We start from the raw sequence: 20,321 nt of genomic DNA, 5'->3' as shown, positions 1-20,321 counted from the left end.
TGGGCCAGTTCAACCCTTTCTTGGCATTCTCTGGGTTAAATCTCACCTTGCTCAGGTCCTGCCCAGCCCTGGCACCACTGCAGGGGCACAGCAGCGTGGAAGAGAAGGTGTTTGCAGACAGACAGACAGACACCCCAAAAGTGAGTGTCCCCGGTCACCACCCCAGAGACCCCCCCATTTCTGCACAGTGCCTGGCACCATGGCTGCCCCACGACAGACCCTCCTCTGTGCTCCACGCTGAGCTCTGGCATCACCAGTGGCACAGACCCTGCCACCGTGGCCATGTGGCTTCCCAGGAGAGCCCTGCCCTCTGTGACAAACCCCTGGGGGCTCACAGAAGCCCTTTTGGGGGGGGGTTGGCTCAGGCCCATGGAGGAGTCGGGCTCACTCCTGGTCCATGCTGGTATTTTGCCTGCAACAATCACACAGACACCCCCAAAAACCATGGGCACCTTCAGCAAGGGGCTGCCAGACCTGCTGGTGGATGTCCTGCAGGGACATACTTGCCAGGAGGTGCTCAAGTGCCTGATGGTGTCACCTGGTTGGCGTTTTGCTCAGATGAACACCACACCATGGCAGGGGGGGGAAACTGGGGTGGGAAATGAGGCTTCTGTAAGCTCCTCTCTTCAAGTCCCAGTTGCTGCTGGATCCCAGGCAGACGTGAGCCCAGTTGGGTGCAGAAGGTGCTGGTCTCATCCCTCTCTGCCCCTTTTTCAGGCCCTGCCACGCACTGACTCAGCTCGTCAAGGAAACGAAGGTCAGAGACACTCAAGGAGCCCCGTAGAGGACTTTATTTGTCAAGAGCACGTGGCCTGGGGTTGCCTTTCCTTTCTCAGGTGTTGCTGGATCCCATCCATTTCCAGGGCTGTGACCTTTTGTCCTTCTGGCCCAGCAGCAGCACCATCCCCCGTCCCATCTCTTGGCTTTCTGCTGGGGGACGTGCCACCACCTCCCAGCACAGCAGGGACTCTGCCCTCTGCTCCGCTCACATCCCACCATCCCACCGCAGGAGGAGGTTTTTTTAGGTGGATCACCTGCAGAACCAGATCATTTAAACACTCTCTACTCCATAAGGAAAAAAAAAAAACCCAAAAAACCTTTGTAAAAGGCATGCGTTTATTCTGCCGCAGTCCTGGTGGCTCAGCATCATCTTTTTAACCCTGTTTTGCTGAATCCAGTAACACAACCAGATCCACTCCCCTCCTCAGCCTCCTGCAAGAAAATGGGGTTTTACACCCCTGGGGGTATTTCAGACTTTGGGGCAGGAGTAGCTGGACAAGGATCGTGCCTCCTCCTCTTCCTCCTCCTCCTCTGTTTGTGCCTTGCTGGGCAGAGAAAAGGCTGCCAGAAACAGAGAAATAAGAAAAACAGACACAGACAAAACCGGTGCTGGGATATTCTGTTTCAGAGCAATGACAGAAAGTGGAGATGAGGGTAAAATGAATAAATTATGGTTATTGATACTGTTTTCTTTGCATGGACACGGCTCCGCTCCCCCGGCATCTCCCCGGCTGCCCCTGCGGGTGAAGGGGTTTGATTCTGGTGTTTCCATCAGGCATTTTGCTCAGAGCTTGTGTCTCAAGCATCCTCAGCAGCTCCTTCTGGCTGACTCACCCGCATCAGGACTTCACCCTCACAAATGGACACGGCTCCGCTCCCCCGGCATCTCCCCGGCTGCCCCTGCGGGTGAAGGGGTTTGATTCTGGTGTTTCCATCAGGCATTTTGCTCAGAGCTTGTGTCTCAAGCATCCTCAGCAGCTCCTTCTGGCTGACTCACCCGCATCAGGACTTCACCCTCACAAATATTTGAGCAGCCTTATCAGAGCCCCCCCATCCCCCTTCCCCGCAGAGCTCTGCGCAGCGACCGCCCTAAATCACTCCCCCAACCTCCCAGCATTTTGATGATCACTCCTTTGCTTCCAATTCCCTCCAACGAACCAACGAATCCGCTAGCCAGGTGCCAAATTCCCAGTGGCACCTCACCAGCACCCAGCTAGGAGCCTGTGGATGGAAAAAAAATTAAATAAACGAGTGATTTAATGACGGGGGCAGAGTAACCTGCGGGAGCTCAGGAGACCTCGTCCTCACTTCTGCGCTCGTGCTGGGTGACCCTGGGCAATTTAGTCCCCTTGAGGTGTCTCAATTTCCCTTTTCTATTAAACGAAGATGCAAACCCAGCTTCTTTTGCATAATCTTTTATCCACGTGCCGAGGGACGGCGTGGAGCCGAGGCTCGTTATTACCATCAGGCACTTTCTGAAAGCGGTGAACCCTGAGAGTCTCAGGAGAGTGACTTTGGGCTGATCAGGAGGGATGAATTCCACTGGGACGAGCGATTTGTCACCTTGGAGGGGACAGAGGACAAGCAGCGTCTGCAAACGTGGCTGGAACAGGGAATCAGCCAGATGATGCCTGGATTTCATGCTCCAGGGAATATAAAAGGCCAAATTACCTAAACAGCTCGCACTCGGGTGTATTCAGTGTTTCACCCCGAGTTTTCTGCATCCTGAGACAAATATTTCAGGGAATGACCCTCAGAGAGTGGAAAAGGGAGATCAATCAGCCGTTTTTTCCATTTTTTTTTTTTTTTTGTTTTCTTAGAAAGTAGAAAAAGCTGCTCTGATCTATGTTTTAAGCATTCATATCAGCCGTTTTTTCCATTTTTTTTTTTTTTTTTGTTTGCCTAGAAAGTAGAAAAAGCCTGAAAATGCTACCCCCTAATGGTAAAACGAGGCGCGGGGGGGGTTGTCAGAAATCCTGAGCTGAAGCCCAGATTTGATCCATCAGGATGGGAGTGGAGACAGAGGGAGCAGAAATGTCCCGGTCTCTGGGGGTGAGCTGTGTTCCCTGCGGGGAAGAGACCTCCTGTGAACCCCCTCACAGCAGCTTTGCATGAAAAACCGGCCGGGAGACCCGATTTGTGGAATTCAGCTCAACCCAAAAGCAAAGCAAAATTGGGCGTAGAAAGTAGAAAAAGCCTGAAAATGCTACCCCCTAATGGTAAAACGAGGCGCGGGGGGGGTTGTCAGAAATCCTGAGCTGAAGCCCAGATTTGATCCATCAGGATGGGAGTGGAGACAGAGGGAGCAGAAATGTCCCGGTCTCTGGGGGTGAGCTGTGTTCCCTGCGGGGAAGAGACCTCCTGTGAACCCCCTCACAGCAGCTTTGCATGAAAAACCGGCCGGGAGAACCCATTTGTGGAATTCAGCTCAACCCAAAAGCGAAGCAAAACCGGGCATTTCAGCTCCTCAACACGGGAGATGCTTTGAGTTTGGTGGAGGAGATCCCTCCTGCTCCAGCTCCCTCACCCCAGGACTCAGGCATTCCCTGGAGAAGCTGTTGGGTGCATTGATGCCTTGGTCCCATTGACTGGAAGAATACAACTGAAATTAAAAGAAAGAAAGAAAAAAATAAAGAAAATAAAAAAGCGGAAAGCCCCCTGAAGGCATTCAGGGTTTGAAAACACATCTGGGATGGTAAGCTGGTCTTGGAGCTGCTCTGTGACACTCATCTGGAGGGAAGTGGTTGCTCATCTGGGCCTCCAGGCAGGTTCCAGCTCCTTAGGTGGTTGTGGTGGAGCCAATGCCACCAGGGTCTCCACCAAATCAGGACACATACTGATTTGCAAATCTTGCACCATTTTTCAAACCCTCCCTTGCACGCTGCTCAGCCACACTCAGAAATCTCCATTACTCCTATCTGTTCTGGATATCTTAAAAATTGAGTAAGAGTCCTGCTCTTCTCTCCTGTGCTCCACTCTTGTCTCACCCCAGAAACCCAAACCTACCCAGACAGCAGGCCAAGAGAAGTCCTTCTGCTCCAAATTTTGCTAAGAACTTGCTCCGTGACCTCAAGCAAAACCATTTTCTTCACACGCTACAGCCTGAACTGCTGATCAGGAGGGAAAAGACCTTTTCCTTGCACCTATGGCATTTCACATGATACCTGAATCTCAGGTGGGACCTTGGGTGGTCTCATCCCAGAAAAGATGCGACGAGAGAAAAAAGAAGAGCTGAATACTAAAATAGACCTTGTGCTTTGAACAGTACCAAAAAAATGCCATGGTCCTGCCTTCAGCAGTGCTCTCCAGCTGCTAATAATTTTCCCCAATTTGGTGAGTCCTTAACATTGTCAGAAGTATCACAACACCACCTCGTGATGAAGGAGATGGACGCAGGGGATTTTTCCCCCTGGGAGGGAAGGAAGGTGTTCCCCAGTTATCCAAAGACATGAAAAGTTCCTTCCTCGTGTACTGACAGACCTTGCATTTTACTTCTGCTCAATGCAAGCCTGGGGAGTAAGACCTTCAAGGTGCACTCAGCAAGTAGTATTCTTATTAATATTTATTTTCTATAAGTGCTACAGCCTGCCCTGGACACCGGGAAGACTCCTGACACCAATCCAACCCCATACACTGCCAGATTCCACATCCCTGTCTACCCGAGGTAGCACCAAGGACACTTGGTGCGAGTGAGTTTAAGGTTCAATCTAAAGGGAGCCACACGCCCAACATTTCTGCACATCAATGAGAAAACAACCCTCTGTTAAAAACCTCAAACGAATCAATCACTGCTGGGTTTTTTTTTTTGTAACCCTCAATTTAAATGATGAGATTTTGCTGCCTGTTGGACTCCAGGAACTGTAATCTCTGCACTGGATCCTCCCTGCAAAGGCAAATTTACAAACATCTCCCTGCTCGGGCTGAGCATCTGCAAAACCTCTACGGAAAGAAACACAGAAGCAGCCAATTTCTTACAGCATCTCATCTGATAGATTAGATATCAGAAAGAAATTCCTTACTGTGAGGCACTGGAACAGGTTGCCCAGAGAAGCTGTGGTTGCCCCATCCCTTGAAGTGTTTAAGACCAGGTTGGATGGGGCTTTGAGCAACCTGGGCTGGTGGGAGGTGTCCCTGCCCTGGGCAGGGGGGTTGGAACTAGATGATCTTTAATGTCCCTTCCAACTCTAATGATTTTAGGATTCTATGATCCCAATTTAGGCTCAACTAAACCCGGTTTCCCACCGGATCTCAAGGGCTAACACTCAACGTGGTTGGCCAAGCCAAGTTGCCCCCCGCAGGTCTCTCCTAGCCAGCCGGGCTCCCGGTCACTAGGCACACTGCACACACCGTCTTGGAATTTGTAAGTTGTTTTTTTTTGCTAAGTTTTTATTTTAATTCAAGGACTTTGCTTCATACAAAATGTAATTGTAGAAACAACTGCAGAATTCAAAGTTTGGCTGATAAATATTACTCAGGCAGCAAACTAGGCAATCACAGAACCTTTTTTTTTCTTTTTTTTTTTCTCCCTTTTTTTTTTGGGTAAAGTTCCACTTGTGTTGCATGGTTGGAACTTTTATAATTTTTAACACTGTTTTTTTAAATATAAAGTTTTGCAACAAACCCCCAATTTATATCAAATATAATTAAAAATTAACAACTGATGAATACATTGTATCAAAAAAGTACGAAGATAAACATTTTCCATGCACATACTTTTTTATATATATGTATATATGTATATATTTTACATGCAAACATTACTTATTCAAAGTACAGCCACTACGAGACTGGTTCTGGATGCAGAAAACTGATCGGTGCAATTCAAGTTTGGCAACTCACTATGAGGATTCTTGGAAATATCATGGATGTGTTGAAGAGACAGCAGAGAGGCTGTAAGTAAAAAGAAAAAGGGTCGGGAAAGGGTTGTGGACAGTTGTGATCAGGCTTTTCCGTCACTGTCACCGACCCCTACGAGGCGAGTGGAGGATTAGACAACTTGAGCTGCTTCTTCGTGTTCTGCCTAAGGATGGGAGTGAATTCCAGTAAGAATTTGGCTGTGCGCTTCCAGATGGTGTGTTCGTGTGGGGCTGAGGGTCTGGGGATGGAAAATCGGGGGGGGGAAGGAGGGGGAAAGGCGGAGCGGGGGAAAAAGGCAAAAATTATTCAGTACAGAAAGTCATCTCTTTTGCTTTCTGGTGTGGGTACAATGTCTGCGTGCGCTGTCGGGGAGATTGCTTTTCCCCTCTCCTCTGCTTCCTGGAGTCAAATAGTAACCTTGTCTTTAAAATTTCAAATAAAGTGTTTGTGCCTTCGTATAAGGAAAAAAAAAAAAGAAAAAAATGAAATTAAAAAAAAAAGAAATATATATAAAACATTTGGTCACAATCATGCTGAAGCCTGAAACAGGAAAATCCAGCAGATAAAGCTACAGAATGGATGAAGGTCTTTCTGCCTCTGGGTGGTTTGGATGTGTGTCCGAACGTGTCATCTTGTTGCATAGCCCTCCGGTTGCAAAGCACAGCCCGTCCCCACCGCCCGTCGCACCCCCTTTATTCAAAGTGCACATAAATACAGAGACAGAGATACAGACAGGAGTCAGCCTTGGAGCAGAATCCAGGGATGAGATTGGCCAGAGGTTATTATTTAGTAGTGGAACAAAAAAAATAAAAAAAACACAACAAAAACCCCAATCCCCCACCGCCCGTCGCACCCCCTTTATTCAAAGTGCACATAAATACAGAGACAGAGATACAGACAGGAGTCAGCCTTGGAGCAGAATCCAGGGATGAGATTGGCCAGAGGTTATTATTTAGTAACGGAACAAAAAAAATAAAAAAAACACAACAAAACCCCCCAAAAAACACAGAAGGAAACAAAACCAGGTGGAATTTCCTCAATGGAAGAGCTACAGGAGATGTGAAGAACCACCCTACAGCAGCCTGCTCCCTGCCTGAGGCTGGAAGGCTTTTGCTGAGAGCAGAAGAGACCTCCTGAGCATTTTGGTAGCATCCCATACCCCAAGGACAAAACGAATCACCAGGGACCGGCGGGATCTAGCCATCACCTGGAGAAGGTTCACAGTTCTGGGGCTTGGTAGATCCTCTGAAAAAAGTCATCTTGTCCAACACTTTCCTCTTTCCTACCAGCATTTTTAGCGATGCGCTCATCTGGCATCTCCCACCCTTCCTCCTTGAACCTCGTGTCGGTGTTCTACGTGTCCTCTGGCCACCCCCCCTGCCCCAAATGAGCTTTGTCAGACCCACGGACACAGGGTCCTGCCCAGGCTGCTCCTTCCCCACCAGCACATGGTGTGGGCCCCTTTCCCAGGCTCAAGGCGCAGAAATCCAGGGGGGCACAAAAGAAAGAAATGGTCCCAACGGAAGAGCCATTGAACGGACACAGAAATCTCATCCCTGAGAATCAGAGTTAGAGGTTTTGCTTATTTTTCTCTCTTCTTTTTTGTTTTTTTTTTTTAAACCTTAACAGGCAATAAAACAAGACCCTCTCCAGCTGCCCTCAACACACGTTGTGCACCGTGGAACGTGGCCAGAGCTCTCGTCGCAGCCCAACCGTGCCTTGACCTGCGGTGCCAAAGATGATGCTGCTTCTCCTGCAAGAGCATCTCTGCCAACGCCGGGCTCCTCCACCTGCATCTCTCCTGCAGGACCTCAACGCTAGTCAACGAGAAAAGGCCGGGTTGGTTTGCTGCCATCGCTCCCCTCCCACCAATAAAAGCGTATTTTAAAATAATTTTTAAAAAAAAAGAGAAAAAGAAAAAGTAAAGGCCAACAAAACCCAAGCCAACCCCAAAGCGTGTTTGCCTTCCCCACTGTCAGCTCCCAGCTTGGTACTGGGATGCGTTGCCCAGTGACATGACGGGGGGTGGTGGGTGCAGCGCGGACCCCCCCTGGCCCTGCCCTCCCTCCCCTCCTGCCCCCCCCACGCTCCCCCCGAGGCGTCGGAGCAAGAGGTTGCATCGTCGCTGTGAAAGATTTCAAAGGTTAGGCACTTAGTAGTGAACAACTGGAGCATTCGGTAGAAACGGTGGGACCTGGAATGACAATTGGACTAATTCTCTACATAAAGAGTATTTTTTTTCTTTTTTTTTTTTTTTTTTTTTCCCCAGCACACTTGAGTTTTTGATATTCACATGATGACTTCTGAATGTTGAGAGATTAAGTCTTAAGGTATATCTTTGGCATCACACTTTCAAGCTTCCTACATAATCATGAGACCTAGAAAGTTTTGGTTTACCTTTAAAAAAATTCTTTTTGCATTTGCAGGAGCTGAGGGTTTAAATAAAGCATCAAATACCTCAAAGTTCATGCTAAAATTGTAAGAGCTGGCAACACTGCCTATAAGAAGCAAGGAAAATTCTGTTTAGAAGCTAGTAGATCGAAGAGGAGGAGGAATAAAGTACTGTACAAGACAGGAGAAGGTTTTGAAATGCTACCAGTTTGCAGAAGCTGTGTTTTTACATTAGGTTTGCACTGTTGTTGGTGACTATGTCAGCTTTCAGGTGCCAAGGCATGAGTTTTTTGTGGAACTCTCTGAGACTAAACTACTCACTAGCAATTTCAGTCCATTTTTACTCTTTCAGATTGTATTTCTCTTTCTCTTTTGCATCTGATTTCTTTTTTTTTTTTTTTTTTACTGTACAATTTACAAAAATGCACACAATGAAAAGTTAAAGTTCTATCTAATAGCTTGATATAAAACCAATAACATTTCTTCTTCTCACGCCTACACTTTTTCCTCTTTGTTGTTGTTGTTTTTTTTTCCTCTGGGTGTTTTCCTTTTTTTTTTTTTTTTTTTTTTTTTCTCTGGGGGTTTTTTTTTTTTTTTTTTTTGTAAGTTGGTTTTTTTTTTTTTTTTTTGCTAAATCAAGCTTATATTGTAAACAAGACAAAACAGTGAGGGCGTGTTGCGGTCGACAGGAGAGAAAGGGACGGAAAAGAAAAGTCTCAGCAGCAAGGAAAGAGTCCTTACAAAGTAGCTCTCTTGTGGCTTTATCGTGTGTCAGTGTGAAGGACCTGACGCGGTGAGTAAAATCAAAGAGATCCACTCGGCAGAGTCCCAGCTCCGGGGGAAGGGAGGGGATGGCACTGGCTCCTCCGACAAGCCTTGGGGTGGCTGAACATCAAGTCCCAAGGGACTGTCCTTTGTTCCTGTCTGTGTTTCTCCTCCTCTCCCAGTTTCTCGGCTGGATCTCTTTCCTTCTTAGCGGTGAACGAGATAAAAGGCGGGGGCAATCTTTTGTTCGAAGATGGTGTCCGTTAACTCAACCCCCCCGACTCCCACCCTGGCTGGGGAGGAGGAGAAGAGGGGGGGAAAAAAAAATAAAATATACTAATAAATTAATTAAGAAAGAGCCCAAAAAAAACCTGCGCCAATCTCGAAAAGGCTCGACAGTCTGTTTTTTTTTCCCCGCCGTCGAAGGTTTGAGGACCGCTCTTCTCTCGGCTTCTCACGTGTGTGTGTGTGTGTGTGTGTGTGTGTGTGTGTCGCGGATTTGGCATCGGCTGCGTGTCTTGGAACTAGACAAGGCAGTAGGGAGGTGGGAGAGAGGGGGAGAGAGAGATGCGCCCCCTTCTTCTGCCCTTCCCCTAAGGAGGGAGCCTTCGTCCTCCGTTTGTCTAGTGCAAAATAAAATTTAAAAAAAAACGAAAAAAAATTAAAAAGAAAAGAAAAAAAGAACAAAATAAAGAGAGGAGAGAGGCTGCAGGAGTGTCTCCGGCCCCGGGGGCAGAGCAGTTCTGGCGGCGGGGGCTGCCCCACCGCGCGCGTGGGAGCGCGCAGCCTTCCAGATGATAAAACTCATCGATTTTTAAACGCGCACACCTTGGAGGGCTCTGCCGTGCCGCTAGCACCAGTCGTCCTCGTCGGCTTCGTGGTAGTAACTACGTCCTCTGGTGCCAGTCCCGGGGCCCGTGTTGAGCCCCAGCGTGTAGTGGTAGCCGTTGGGCACCCTGCGGATTTGGTGAGACTGGGAGGTCAAGGAGGAGACGTAAGAAGTCCTTGAGGACCGTCCCGAGTTGGTGGCCACCGCCTCCTCGAAGGTGAGGGTGTCCTCGGGCACGGCGCGGTAGGGGCTGTCGGCGTCGTCGCGGTGGCCCAGGTAGGGGTCGGAGCCGATGCGGGCCACCGCCGGCGGGGGTGGCTGCTGGTCCCCCCTCAGCAGGGCGTTGTGCTCGGACAAACCGCGGCTCAGGCGTCCCGGGGAGAAAGTGGGGAGGCCGGTTTGGAAACTGGTGAAGTGGACGGGCGAAGAGTTGGCCGTCTTGTAAGTGATGCTGGGACGTGGGGTGAGTGGAGTCTGTGGGAGCTGCCTCCGACCCCGGCATGGGGTACTAGCACCAGATGTCGACAGCAAGGGGCTCCCATTAACTGAACCACTGCCCTACATAAAAATTGGAACAAAGCAAATCAAAAAATAAAAGAGGGGAAACACACCAGACGAACACAAAGGCAGGCAGGTAGAGAACGGAAGGAGAAGCAACAGGAGGGAGAGACGAAGTCACAAGAGGAAAGAAAAGCGGAAAAAAGAAGAAAAGAAAAAAAAAACACACAAAAAAAGAGAGAGTTTAGACAAGCACAGTCGGGGGGGAGGAGGTTCTCGAGAAATCGTTCAAGACGGGATGTGAAGAGCTGGAAAATGGAAGTTCTGCGAGAGGTAAATAAGAACAGAAAGGGTCAGAGCATCGGTGGGACGCAAACCGGCAGGAGGGCTCCAACAGGAGGGGACACTGTCCAGGGGGAAGGCATCCAACACCATACACAGGCTGGGCATGCGCCTTACCTGAACTGGGAGGGAGCAGCTCAAAAGCCTACGGTAGTTGCTGGGGGTTTTGTGTTTTTTTTTTTTGGCAAACACAATTTGGAAAACATCACTCTCTGCTTTGGGGCGGCAGGTTTTTGCAGAACTTCCCCCCACGGTTGCGAATGCTGATGTTGGGGATCACTTCTGTGGTCAAAACTGGATTATGTGGAAGGAGGATTTGGGGGCAGACTATTTTTGGGTAGTTTTGGGAACAAAATGTATTTTGATTAAATAGCCACTTTCTGAGAAAACAACAACAAGCAGCTTTTTGGATGGCATCTAACTAACGAGTTCCTTAAAAATGTGTCCTCTTTAATATTACACACTTGATTTTTGAGTGGAAGAAGAGCCTGGCAGCTCCCTGGGTTACTAATAGTGACATGTGAGAGTCAGCTAAACTACAGTAAGTTAAAAAAATGAGATGAGTGAGAGGAACAGGCCCTTGTTTTGACGTTTCTGTTTACATTCTCCCAGGGCAGCACACGAATAGCCCTGTGAGTGCTATTTTAAAAATCCCTCAAGTCCTCCGTGACCTAACATTTTGAGATCAGACCTTTAATTTTTAGAGTGATTTTTTCCTTCCTATATATAAAAACATCAGGTTGTTGCTTGTCGGGCTATCAATCAACGCTTGTTCTGCTCTGCCTGGGTTTTCCAGCAGAGTTTTCAGGGCAGTGCTGGATGTAGAGGCTGTTTTAGCTGCTGTTGTCATGAGTTGTGTCACGTTCAGACCTTCTCTCTCCCTACAACTCCCTGAAAGGAGGGTGTAGCCAGGGGGGTCGGTCTCTTCTCCCAAGGAACAGGCCATGGGACAAGAGGAAATGGCCTCAAGTTGTGCCAGGGGAGGTTCAGGATGGATATTAGGAAAAATTGTTACACTGAAAGGGTTATTAAGCCTTGGAATGGGCTGCCCAGGGAAGTGGTGGAGTCACCATCCCTGGAGGTGTTTAAAAGACAGGTAGGATTCTGAGGAACATGGTTCAGTGATGGTTTCTGTCAGTGTTGGGTTGATGGTTGGACTCCATGATCTGAAAGGTCCCTCCCAACCTGGGAAATTCTATGATTCTCTCTCTCACAGCCTAGAAACCGAGTATTTGCCTTTCTCTTCTTTCATTTTCCCCCTCTCCCTTCCCTGGCTTCCCCACATTTCAGCCTTACTCTCTGCTACAAACCCATATTCCCATCCCAGGCACCCACCCCCCAGCCAGGCTGCCTCCCATCATGTGCTTCCCCATGGTGGTGGAGGAGATGGTGATGATGGTGACCATCACTCAGTGATCTACAATGTCCCAACATCCCGGAGAAGATTCCTGGCTTTTTCCAACGGCCCGAAGCTTAACACCTCAAAGTTACAATACTTACAAAAGAAAGCAGAACTATATTCTTTTGGCAAATATTAAGCTGCCTAAAAATGTTTTTACAAGATTTTTCAAACTTCTTTCATCCAGGGTCAATTCAGGAAGTGGTCTTGGTTATAAAAGAAATTATCAGGTCTTTTTTCAAATCAAGTTCCTTCCTGCAGAAGCGTTTGAAAATCCCATAAGTTTCATCTCATTTCAATATTTTTTTTTCCCAGCTTCATTGTGGAATGCGGTTTATATTTAACAATTCACCTGCACTGACGAAGAAATGGTGAAATAACTCACAGAAGATGCACAACATTTCGATGGGGGTCAAAAAAAGCCTTGTGAGTTGCCCCACAATGAAATGTTCATGGCTTAGTTTTCTTGCCTCCTCTTTTGTGTTAAAATAAAAAACCTCCAAAAACCAAGTTTTTGAACCAAACCTGATTTTTGGCTTGGCTCTACCTGGAAGGGAGCCACCTTGTTGGCAGGATGAAGCTCAAACCAGTGTCTCTTTTTGGTAAATACAGGGACTTCCAGGGAGCTGGTGAAACCTGCTGGGCCAGGGCTCCTGGGAAAAGCTGTGTCTCCCAAGGAGAGGGATTGACTGACAAAGAAAATCCTTGAGAATTAACAAAACACCCTGTTATCGAGCCAAAATAATGCAGGAAGGGGCCTGACAGAGCTTCTCACAAACACCTTATTAAGACAAGGGACTTCAGCTCATTGGGACAGATGTAATATGCTGCTTTGGCTAATTTTTTTTGTATTTTTTTTCAGGGGGATATATTAGCAGCTCCACTCAGAGTAGATAAATGTGAGTGGATGGAATACAACAGGCTTTCTGTGCCCTGTCTCTCTAAACCCACACGGGAGACAATACAGACTTTACTGGAACTGGGGAAACAGGTTTACAGCGGGCAGCTGATGCTTGGATGCTGGTGGGCTATTAACTATGGGAAGGTTTCAGGTTTTTTAATTAAAACATAGGTGATATTCAAAGTTTTTGGTAAGCTGAGCATGCGAGAAAGGAGAGACACCGTGCTAAAAGTCAGTGCCACGGTCCTGCCTCTCAAAGCAGAGGGAGAAATGAAGAAATGGAAAGAAAAACTCATCTGAAAAAAACAGATGAAGGCCCAGTCGGGGAACGCAGCAACAAACAGGGTGAAGCCCTGTTGGGCTCCAGGTCCCTTTTTCTAAGGCTGCAAACAGTCCTGGGTGCATCAGATCTCAAACCAGTGTCACATCTGGTCCCAGCAAAGCTTGTCCCATGCCCTGGGTGTCCCCAGCAGTCCCTGAGCGCTCACTGCAGCACGTGATGCTGCTGAGGACCATGCAAGGTCCAAGAGGAAGACACGGGCCAGGGTAAGGAGACAAAAAAATGCTTCATTTTCCAGGTAGCAGGACACTATGAAGCCCCTTCATCTAAATCCTTCCCTCAGGCTCCCACTCGTGCTGAAGGACAGGATTTCATCCCACTCCCCACTGATGTAGCTGTAGGGGACCATGGATGACAGCCCCTTCTGGGACACCCCACTGCTCCCACGACACCCGCAGGATGCAAATTTTGGGAGATTTTGGAGGGATGGGCCAGAGGCTCCCACAGCGGCTGTGCGTTGCTTGGAGAGGTTTGCAGGGATCCTGCTGACCCGGGGCTGAGCTCTCTCCCCTTCCACCCAATTCCTGCCTTCTCCTACATCCCTCCTCTCCCTTACTGTGATTGTCCTCCCAGGTAGAGAGAACACATTTGATTTGACACAAGGGAAAAAGGACCTTTTCCTCAATTTTCAGAAAATCAACCTGTTCCACACTGCAGGGCTGCTCTGAAGCCAACAGCAGCTGGAAAATCCTGCTAATATGACCAAACTCTGCTGAAATCACAGCTCTGGCTGTCTGAAGTCCCTATGCTGTATTACAGTGGCTTCTACCGCGATGGTCACCACCAGATATTGGTGCCCGGGGCAGCAGTAGGTGCTGGATTAACACAAGCAGGGGACCAGTTCAGCCCAGTTGCCCAGTTCGCACTCCACACTACCAGTATGCCTTGGCCCAGATGCACTTTCAGCATTGAGAGCTGCCAGTTCTAGGGTCTCCCAGGTTGCTCTGCTGAAACCATAAGCAAGAGTGTCCTTGGCAGTGGGGTCTCTGCGAGATGTCTGGAGTCACTCACTCCCAGGTTGCTCTGCTGAAACCATAAGCAAAAGTGTCCTTGGCAGTGGGTTCTCTGCAAGATGTTTGGAGTCACTCAGTCTGTAGGTGGCTACTAATGAGCCATCAAGTGACATTTCCACCCCAATTTGGGATGTGAAGCAACAAGCAGAACCTCAATGGCTTTATCCATCCCTGGAGGTGTTCAAGGCCAGGCTGGATGGGGCTTTGAGCAACCTGGTCTGGTGGGAGGTGTCCCTGCCCATGGCAGGGGGGTTGGAACTGGATGATCTTTAAGGTCCCTTCCAACCAAAACCATTCTATGATCTCCTACTGCCTGGCCTTCCTCCCCCATTCTGTCGCCTTTAGTTTAAACAAAACATGGAAAAGGTGTGCACACCCCTGGAAGACCTTAGAGCTCTTTTCCCACCCTGCATCTCCTCACCTGTCTGTGTGGACCTTGCTCTGGCCCTCCGTTGGGTGAGGTGGGCCTGCTCTGATCGGCAGACTTGGGCTGAGAACGGTCCCGGCTGCCGTAGCGGTCGCAGGAGTAGAAGCGCTGCTTTTCAGAGGAGGAGGAGGAATGTTGTTTCCTCTCTTGGGACCGGCCACGTTCCTGCTTCTTGTCCTTGGCAGAAGACTCACCAGAGTGGGCCACTGAAAAAAGAACATTGGTTGAGGGTCACCAACATGGGAGGAACTCCCAAGTGTGGGGCAGAGAGGTCATTCCATGGGGAAGGGATGCCCCATCGCATCCGATGGCAAGTGTGCATCCTGGAGGGAGGAGACCAAGGGACAAATCCTTGCTTGCAGAGCACTTACCAGCTTCTCCATCGGCCATCTGATGGGCAGCCCTGTCCAAGGACTTCTGCTTCTTCTCTTTCCGCCGGTGGCAGCGGTGGTGATGGTGGTGATGCCCTTGCTCCGGCGGCATGCGCTCCAGGGAGTATTCGTAGAGGTGCATGGGGTGAGGACGCTGCGGGGTCAGCGTGGACACGGAGCGTTTCATGGGGCTGGTGTCCGGGATGGGCTGCAAAGCAGATGGAGGGACACGGAGCAGGGTGAGGGCAGGTGCTGCACCGGCCTCGGCTGCTTCGTTCCCAGCATGGGGAGGGATATACAGTAAGAAAAAGGGGGAAAGGAGGGGAAGGAGAGAAATGGTTAATTGGATATAACTGGAATGGGCAGAAGGACTTGTGGAATGGTGGATTTTGGGAGCGAACGTGATCTCCACTTGCTGAAATGGGCTTTGCTTCTAGCAGGATGCCAACCCACGGGTACCACGGGCGCAGAGCGAGATGCAGCACTTCACACCAAAACACAGCGGGAGTCAACGGTAGGTGAGCAGGGACACAGGGCAGAGCAGGAGCCAAGCGCCTCACAAAGGTAATTCTCCAAGAATAGTTTCACCCAAAGCTGCTTCAGGGCATGGGGTCATCCCAAAGCAGCTCCGAAGGGGAAAGCATGAAAGCGTTGCTGGGCATCGCATGGGGAGAAATCAGGAATAAGTGGGCAAGGGACAGGCCAAGCCACTGAGAAATCACTTCTACCTCCCTGCAATTGAAGAAAACTCCCATCAAACATTTACACTCCTCTTGTCCCACCATCACTCCTCAAAGCTCTTGTGGCTGAGACAAGCAGGACAGCACGTATGTCCTGCAATTCTACTAGGACATCTCCAACAATGACTACTTGCCTTTGCTATTGCTGATTTCAAATCGTTTGTGGCCAAAAGTCTGGACACTGAGGGCAGTAATGCAGCCTGCCATGGGCATTGCCAGGCCCTGTCCCTGTGCCAGCAGCAGCTCCACACTCTGCTCCCTTCCCTTTGGATCAAAACCTTACCAAGATGCTCTGCAGAAACCAAGACAAGTGGAGCGCAAGCTGTTCTCACAGCCTTTCCCTTCCCCACTGTCCAATTCCCAGGTATAAAGCTCAGGAAATTAAGACAATTCCCACAATTCTCTTTCATTCTCCTGGCCTCCACCAGTGGTGGAGCTTCATCCAACCTCTGGAGGCTTCCCTGGGTCTACCACTGCATCAAAGCTGTGCGGCAAAGGAAAGACCTCAGAGAACATTGGTCAAACCTGACGGGGAAGGAGCTCAGGATGTCCTCTGGTCCCTCAGCTCTGACCCTTGTTTGAACTCACAATCCAATATCTGCCTCCAACAACAGCTCTCGCAAGAACATTTACTTTGTTCACTGTAACCTTTCCGAAGAGCCCTGTATTATTTTTACCGTCTGTGCTATTTTGTTTGCTTATCCCCAACCTCGGATCTCTGCTGCCCCATGATATTTACACAAGGCAAAGCCTTGATCCTTATTTTGAGTGGAAAAAAAACCGCTCTCCCTCCCAGTGGGCTGTCGCGGGGGGATTATCTTGTGTGCAAAGGTGCAGTCCGGGCTGAATTTTTGTTGGGTGATCTCTCTTTTGCTAGGCAGTTATCCAAATTTTGGTGCTTCCCACCAGAGCTGGAAGGTGTCTCAGAGGCAGAAGGAAGACACTGATGGGTGAGCAGAGCACAGCCCTCAGCATCGGTGCATCCCCAGGGTCTGCACCAGCACCATCAGCAGGACCGTGCTGGGCTGTACTGGTCTCCTCTGGTGGCTCCTGATGTGTAAGAGATTATATTGAAGAGCTTCATGTTTGTCCTCCTTGCTTACTGTTGAGACTGAAGCTTGCCAGGAGGACATGGACCTCTTGGAGTGGGTCCAGAGAAGGTCATGGAGATGCTCCGAGGGCTGGAGCCCCTCTGCTGTGAGGACAGGCTGAGAGAGTTGGGGGGGTTCAGCCTGGAGAAAAGAAGGCTCCGGGGAGACCTTAGAGCCCCTTCCAGTCCCTAAAGGTGCTCCAGGAGAGCTGGGGAGGGACTCTGGATCAGGGAGGGGAGCTACAGGATGAGGGGGAAGGGTTTGACACTGAAAGAGGGGAGATGGAGATGAGATGTGGGGAAGAACTTCTTTGGTGTGAGGGTGGTGAGAGCCTGGCCCAGGTTGCCCAGAGAAGCTGTGGCTGCCCCATCCCTGGAGGGGTTCAAGGGCAGGTTGGAGGGGGCTTGGAGCAACCTGGTCTGGTGGGAGGTGTCCCTGCCCAGGGCAGGGGGTGGGTTCCTTGCAACCCAAACTATTCTATGATTCTAAGATGAAGGAAGGCTGAGGTGCCCATAAACCAGATGGTCTGATGGGCAAAAGAAAAGCGAAAATACATCCCACTAAAAACACTCCTCCAGATTTCCAAAATCCATGTAGGAGCTGCCAGGAAGACGACGACAGAAATTTCCCAACAAAAAGCCAGCCAAATCAGTAAGAAACTCTTATTTCTCTTTGGTCTTAGGACCTGATTCTGTGCTTGTTCCAGGGACAGAAGTCCCCGCTGACACTAATGGGAAGTGGCAAAGCACTGAATACCCTTTCCATAAGGGTTCCCAATGCTCTCGTTACGTTCACGGGCCGTGCACAGGCTCGGGAGACTATACCATAACCCTCCAGAGAGTTACTAATTGCTTCTTCATTACCAAACCGCTTGTTTTCACTCCCTAAAATTCCTGTGCAACAAGGCATACAAAAACAAATAAATAAGCAAAACAAACAAACAGAAAACCCCCGCTATTACAGCGTGCGGCGTGCAATTGTGCATCGAGGGAACTGCAGCAAAGTGGAAAGAGATAGCGGCTGCGTCGGGGCAAGACTGGACTCCGAATGAGAAGGGGGGGAAAAAAGTAAAGGGTTTAAGGGAGGTTAATCGTTTCTTAACATGAATTTAATGTAGGGTATACAACTTAGTGCAAACTACATACTGCTAGGTAACTCCCAGGTGACCGTGCTTTGCTCCTCTGCAAACAATTCGGACAAGATGAGAGACATTATTGGAAGCAGCCCCACAGTACAGCCATTGTCAGACATCACGGCAGATGTGCAGCAGACACGATGACGACCAGGGAGGGGAGGTGATGGGGGAGGGAGGGCAGCAAAGAGGGAGGGAGGAGGTGAGATTGAAAGCATAGGAAGATTTTATTAAAAAAAATAAATAAATAAATAAAAAAGAAAATGGAACATAAAAAGACAGAGGAATGACGGGCAGAGAGAAAGAGAGACATCCAGGAACAGAAAGAATTGTAAATAAGAGTTATAAAGAACTCAAAGTTTGGGGGCGGGGAGCAGAAGCAGCACGTGAGAGGGAGGGTGGAGGGCATGGAGGGGGGAGACACACACAGAAAGTACATCGGTTATTCAGCTGAAGCTACAACCACCAAAAAACATTGTATTATTAAATGAGGTTAGATCTGCTCAGGTATTCTGGGCCTGATTCATCACGAGATGAGCCAGCTTTCACGGGGTGGGGGGAGGAACGTGTGCCGTGTCCCTGCCAGAGACCCTCACTTCTGCAAATACCTTGCCCAAGGAAAAGGCTCCTGCTGCTGCCAACTGCATCCCCTTGGAAGGAAAGATGCTACTCACGGTCTAGAATAAAGGACAACTTTGTTCTGGGAAGGGGGAAGGGAGGGGGTAAGGGTTTGCTTTGGGGTCTGTTTCTTTTATTAAGCATGTTGAGTGGTGCTCCTGATAACGCAGAGGGTCCCGGTGCTCACACAAAGGCTGCAGTTTCCAAAGTCAGCTGGGAAATCCGCTCGCCGATGAAGCAGAGCTCGTGCCAGCCCGAGCACGTTGGAGAAAGGATTCTATCTGCTGGGGCTATGGCTGTGTGTGCAATACAGGGGATTTTAGTTTTAAGGTGCAGCCTATTTTTTCATGGTCTGCTTCTCAGGGAGAGCGATGGAAACAGCCCACAACCCCGGGCTGCTCCCTCCCGGCTGCGTGAATCAGGCCCTTTGAATGAGAGACATGACTATGAGTGGAAAGATTTTCTGGCACACGGGAGGGAGGATGGTGGCTGGAGAGCATCAGGGACAACGAGCTAGCAATGAACACGTGGAATGCCCAAAAATGATGTGTGAAAACCGTGACACCCTACGCACTAAGGAGCGTCCACAAACCGCTGATAAATATCAACCCCTAGCGATGAGATTTCTTAACAAGGGAAATCCTCAACAACATTTTACTGACCAAATTCACAACACAGCATATGCCAAATACTGCGGGAAGAGAAAAAATAACAGGGAGGATGCTTAGTGTCTCAATGCGACAGGACGAGAGGAAGTGGCCTCAAGTTGCGCCAGGGGAGGTTCAGGCTGGATATTAGGAAAAATTTTTTCACTGAAAGGGTTCTCAGCCATTGGAATGGGCTGCCCAGGGAGGTGGTTGAGGCACCATCCCTGGAGGTGTTCAAAAGACAGGTTGATGAAGTGCTGGGAGGTCTGGTTTAGTGATGGTGATGCTTCTTGTTTGTTGTGCAGGTGTCTATTTTTGTCAGTGAGGTTGACGGTTGGACAAGATGATCTTTAAGGTCCCTTCGAAACTAGAAGATTCTGTGATTCTGTAATGCAGCCTTCCGGGCACAGGCTCCCTGCTATTTTCTGTACCTACTGCTTTCATCAAAGGGAATCAGAGCACATCTCCAGCATTCCTCATGGCTCAGGCACTGGAGCGTGCCTTGACTGTCTGGATAGATGGCACAGCTGTCAATGGGGAACATTGCCTTCCAGGAATACAGGCTGGAAAATAGTATTGTTCCCAGTTAATCAGAACAGACACCCTTGGGTGGGCAGTCATCAGTTACCTACCCAGACAGAGGGATTTCTTTGGGGAGAAACCAGGGATGAGTAAAATTAGGCACATGAATACCTGCCGTCCAAGCACAAAGGCTGGTTACCCATCTCCAGGTTCAGCAAACACCTTTAAAAACAGGTATTCACAAACTTCCAAGAACATGGCGAGCAGAGAGAAGATACTGAGTTCTTGACCTGCTTTCAGTCCCCCACCACCAGTAAAGCCTCCCTTGCTCACCTGAGTTTCGGCAGCCAAGCGGGGCATGGAAGCCGCCCGCCCCTGGCTCTCCAGGCCTGGTTGGTGCTCTCCGTTGGCAAGTGTGGGGCTGATTTCCCTCATTTCTACCACCTGATTGAAACAAGAAATTGTTTCAGTAGCAAGGACAGGAACATCAGCTTTGAAACCATCACCTGAGCAGGCTTCTGCTAAGTTTGATTTAGTTGTGAAGAGATGCTAGTATGGGAAAGGGAGTAAAGTAAGAGTTGTGAAGTAGCCAGGTTACTCTATCCACAGTGTTGTCTTCAACAAAGACAACAATGGGCTAAGCTCTTCCACCAGCCCT

At 49.2% G+C, this 20,321-nt stretch overlaps 1 protein-coding gene across 1 annotated transcript in view; it reads right to left on the bottom strand.

Annotated features, from left to right (window-relative positions):
- Positions 1–8,606: 8,606 nt before the first annotated feature.
- Positions 8,607–20,321, bottom strand: part of CACNA1B (calcium channel, voltage-dependent, N type, alpha 1B subunit) — a 330,920-nt gene continuing 319,205 nt past the window's right edge. The window contains exons 45-47 of the mRNA XM_014952366.1: positions 14,914–15,121; positions 14,537–14,748; positions 8,607–10,180 (exon numbers count right to left, since the gene is read on the bottom strand). Of these exons, the coding sequence (XP_014807852.1) occupies positions 9,644–10,180; positions 14,537–14,748; positions 14,914–15,121 (957 nt within the window). The 3' untranslated portion in view covers positions 8,607–9,643. The remainder of the gene's footprint in view (positions 10,181–14,536; positions 14,749–14,913; positions 15,122–20,321) is intronic.

Source organism: Calidris pugnax, unplaced genomic scaffold (genome assembly GCF_001431845.1).
Source record: "Calidris pugnax isolate Ruff unplaced genomic scaffold, ASM143184v1 scaffold135, whole genome shotgun sequence".
NCBI classification, from domain to species: domain Eukaryota; kingdom Metazoa; phylum Chordata; class Aves; order Charadriiformes; family Scolopacidae; genus Calidris; species Calidris pugnax.
The sequence above is the reverse complement of the archived record's forward strand: the minus strand, read 5'-3'. Positions and strand labels throughout refer to the sequence as shown.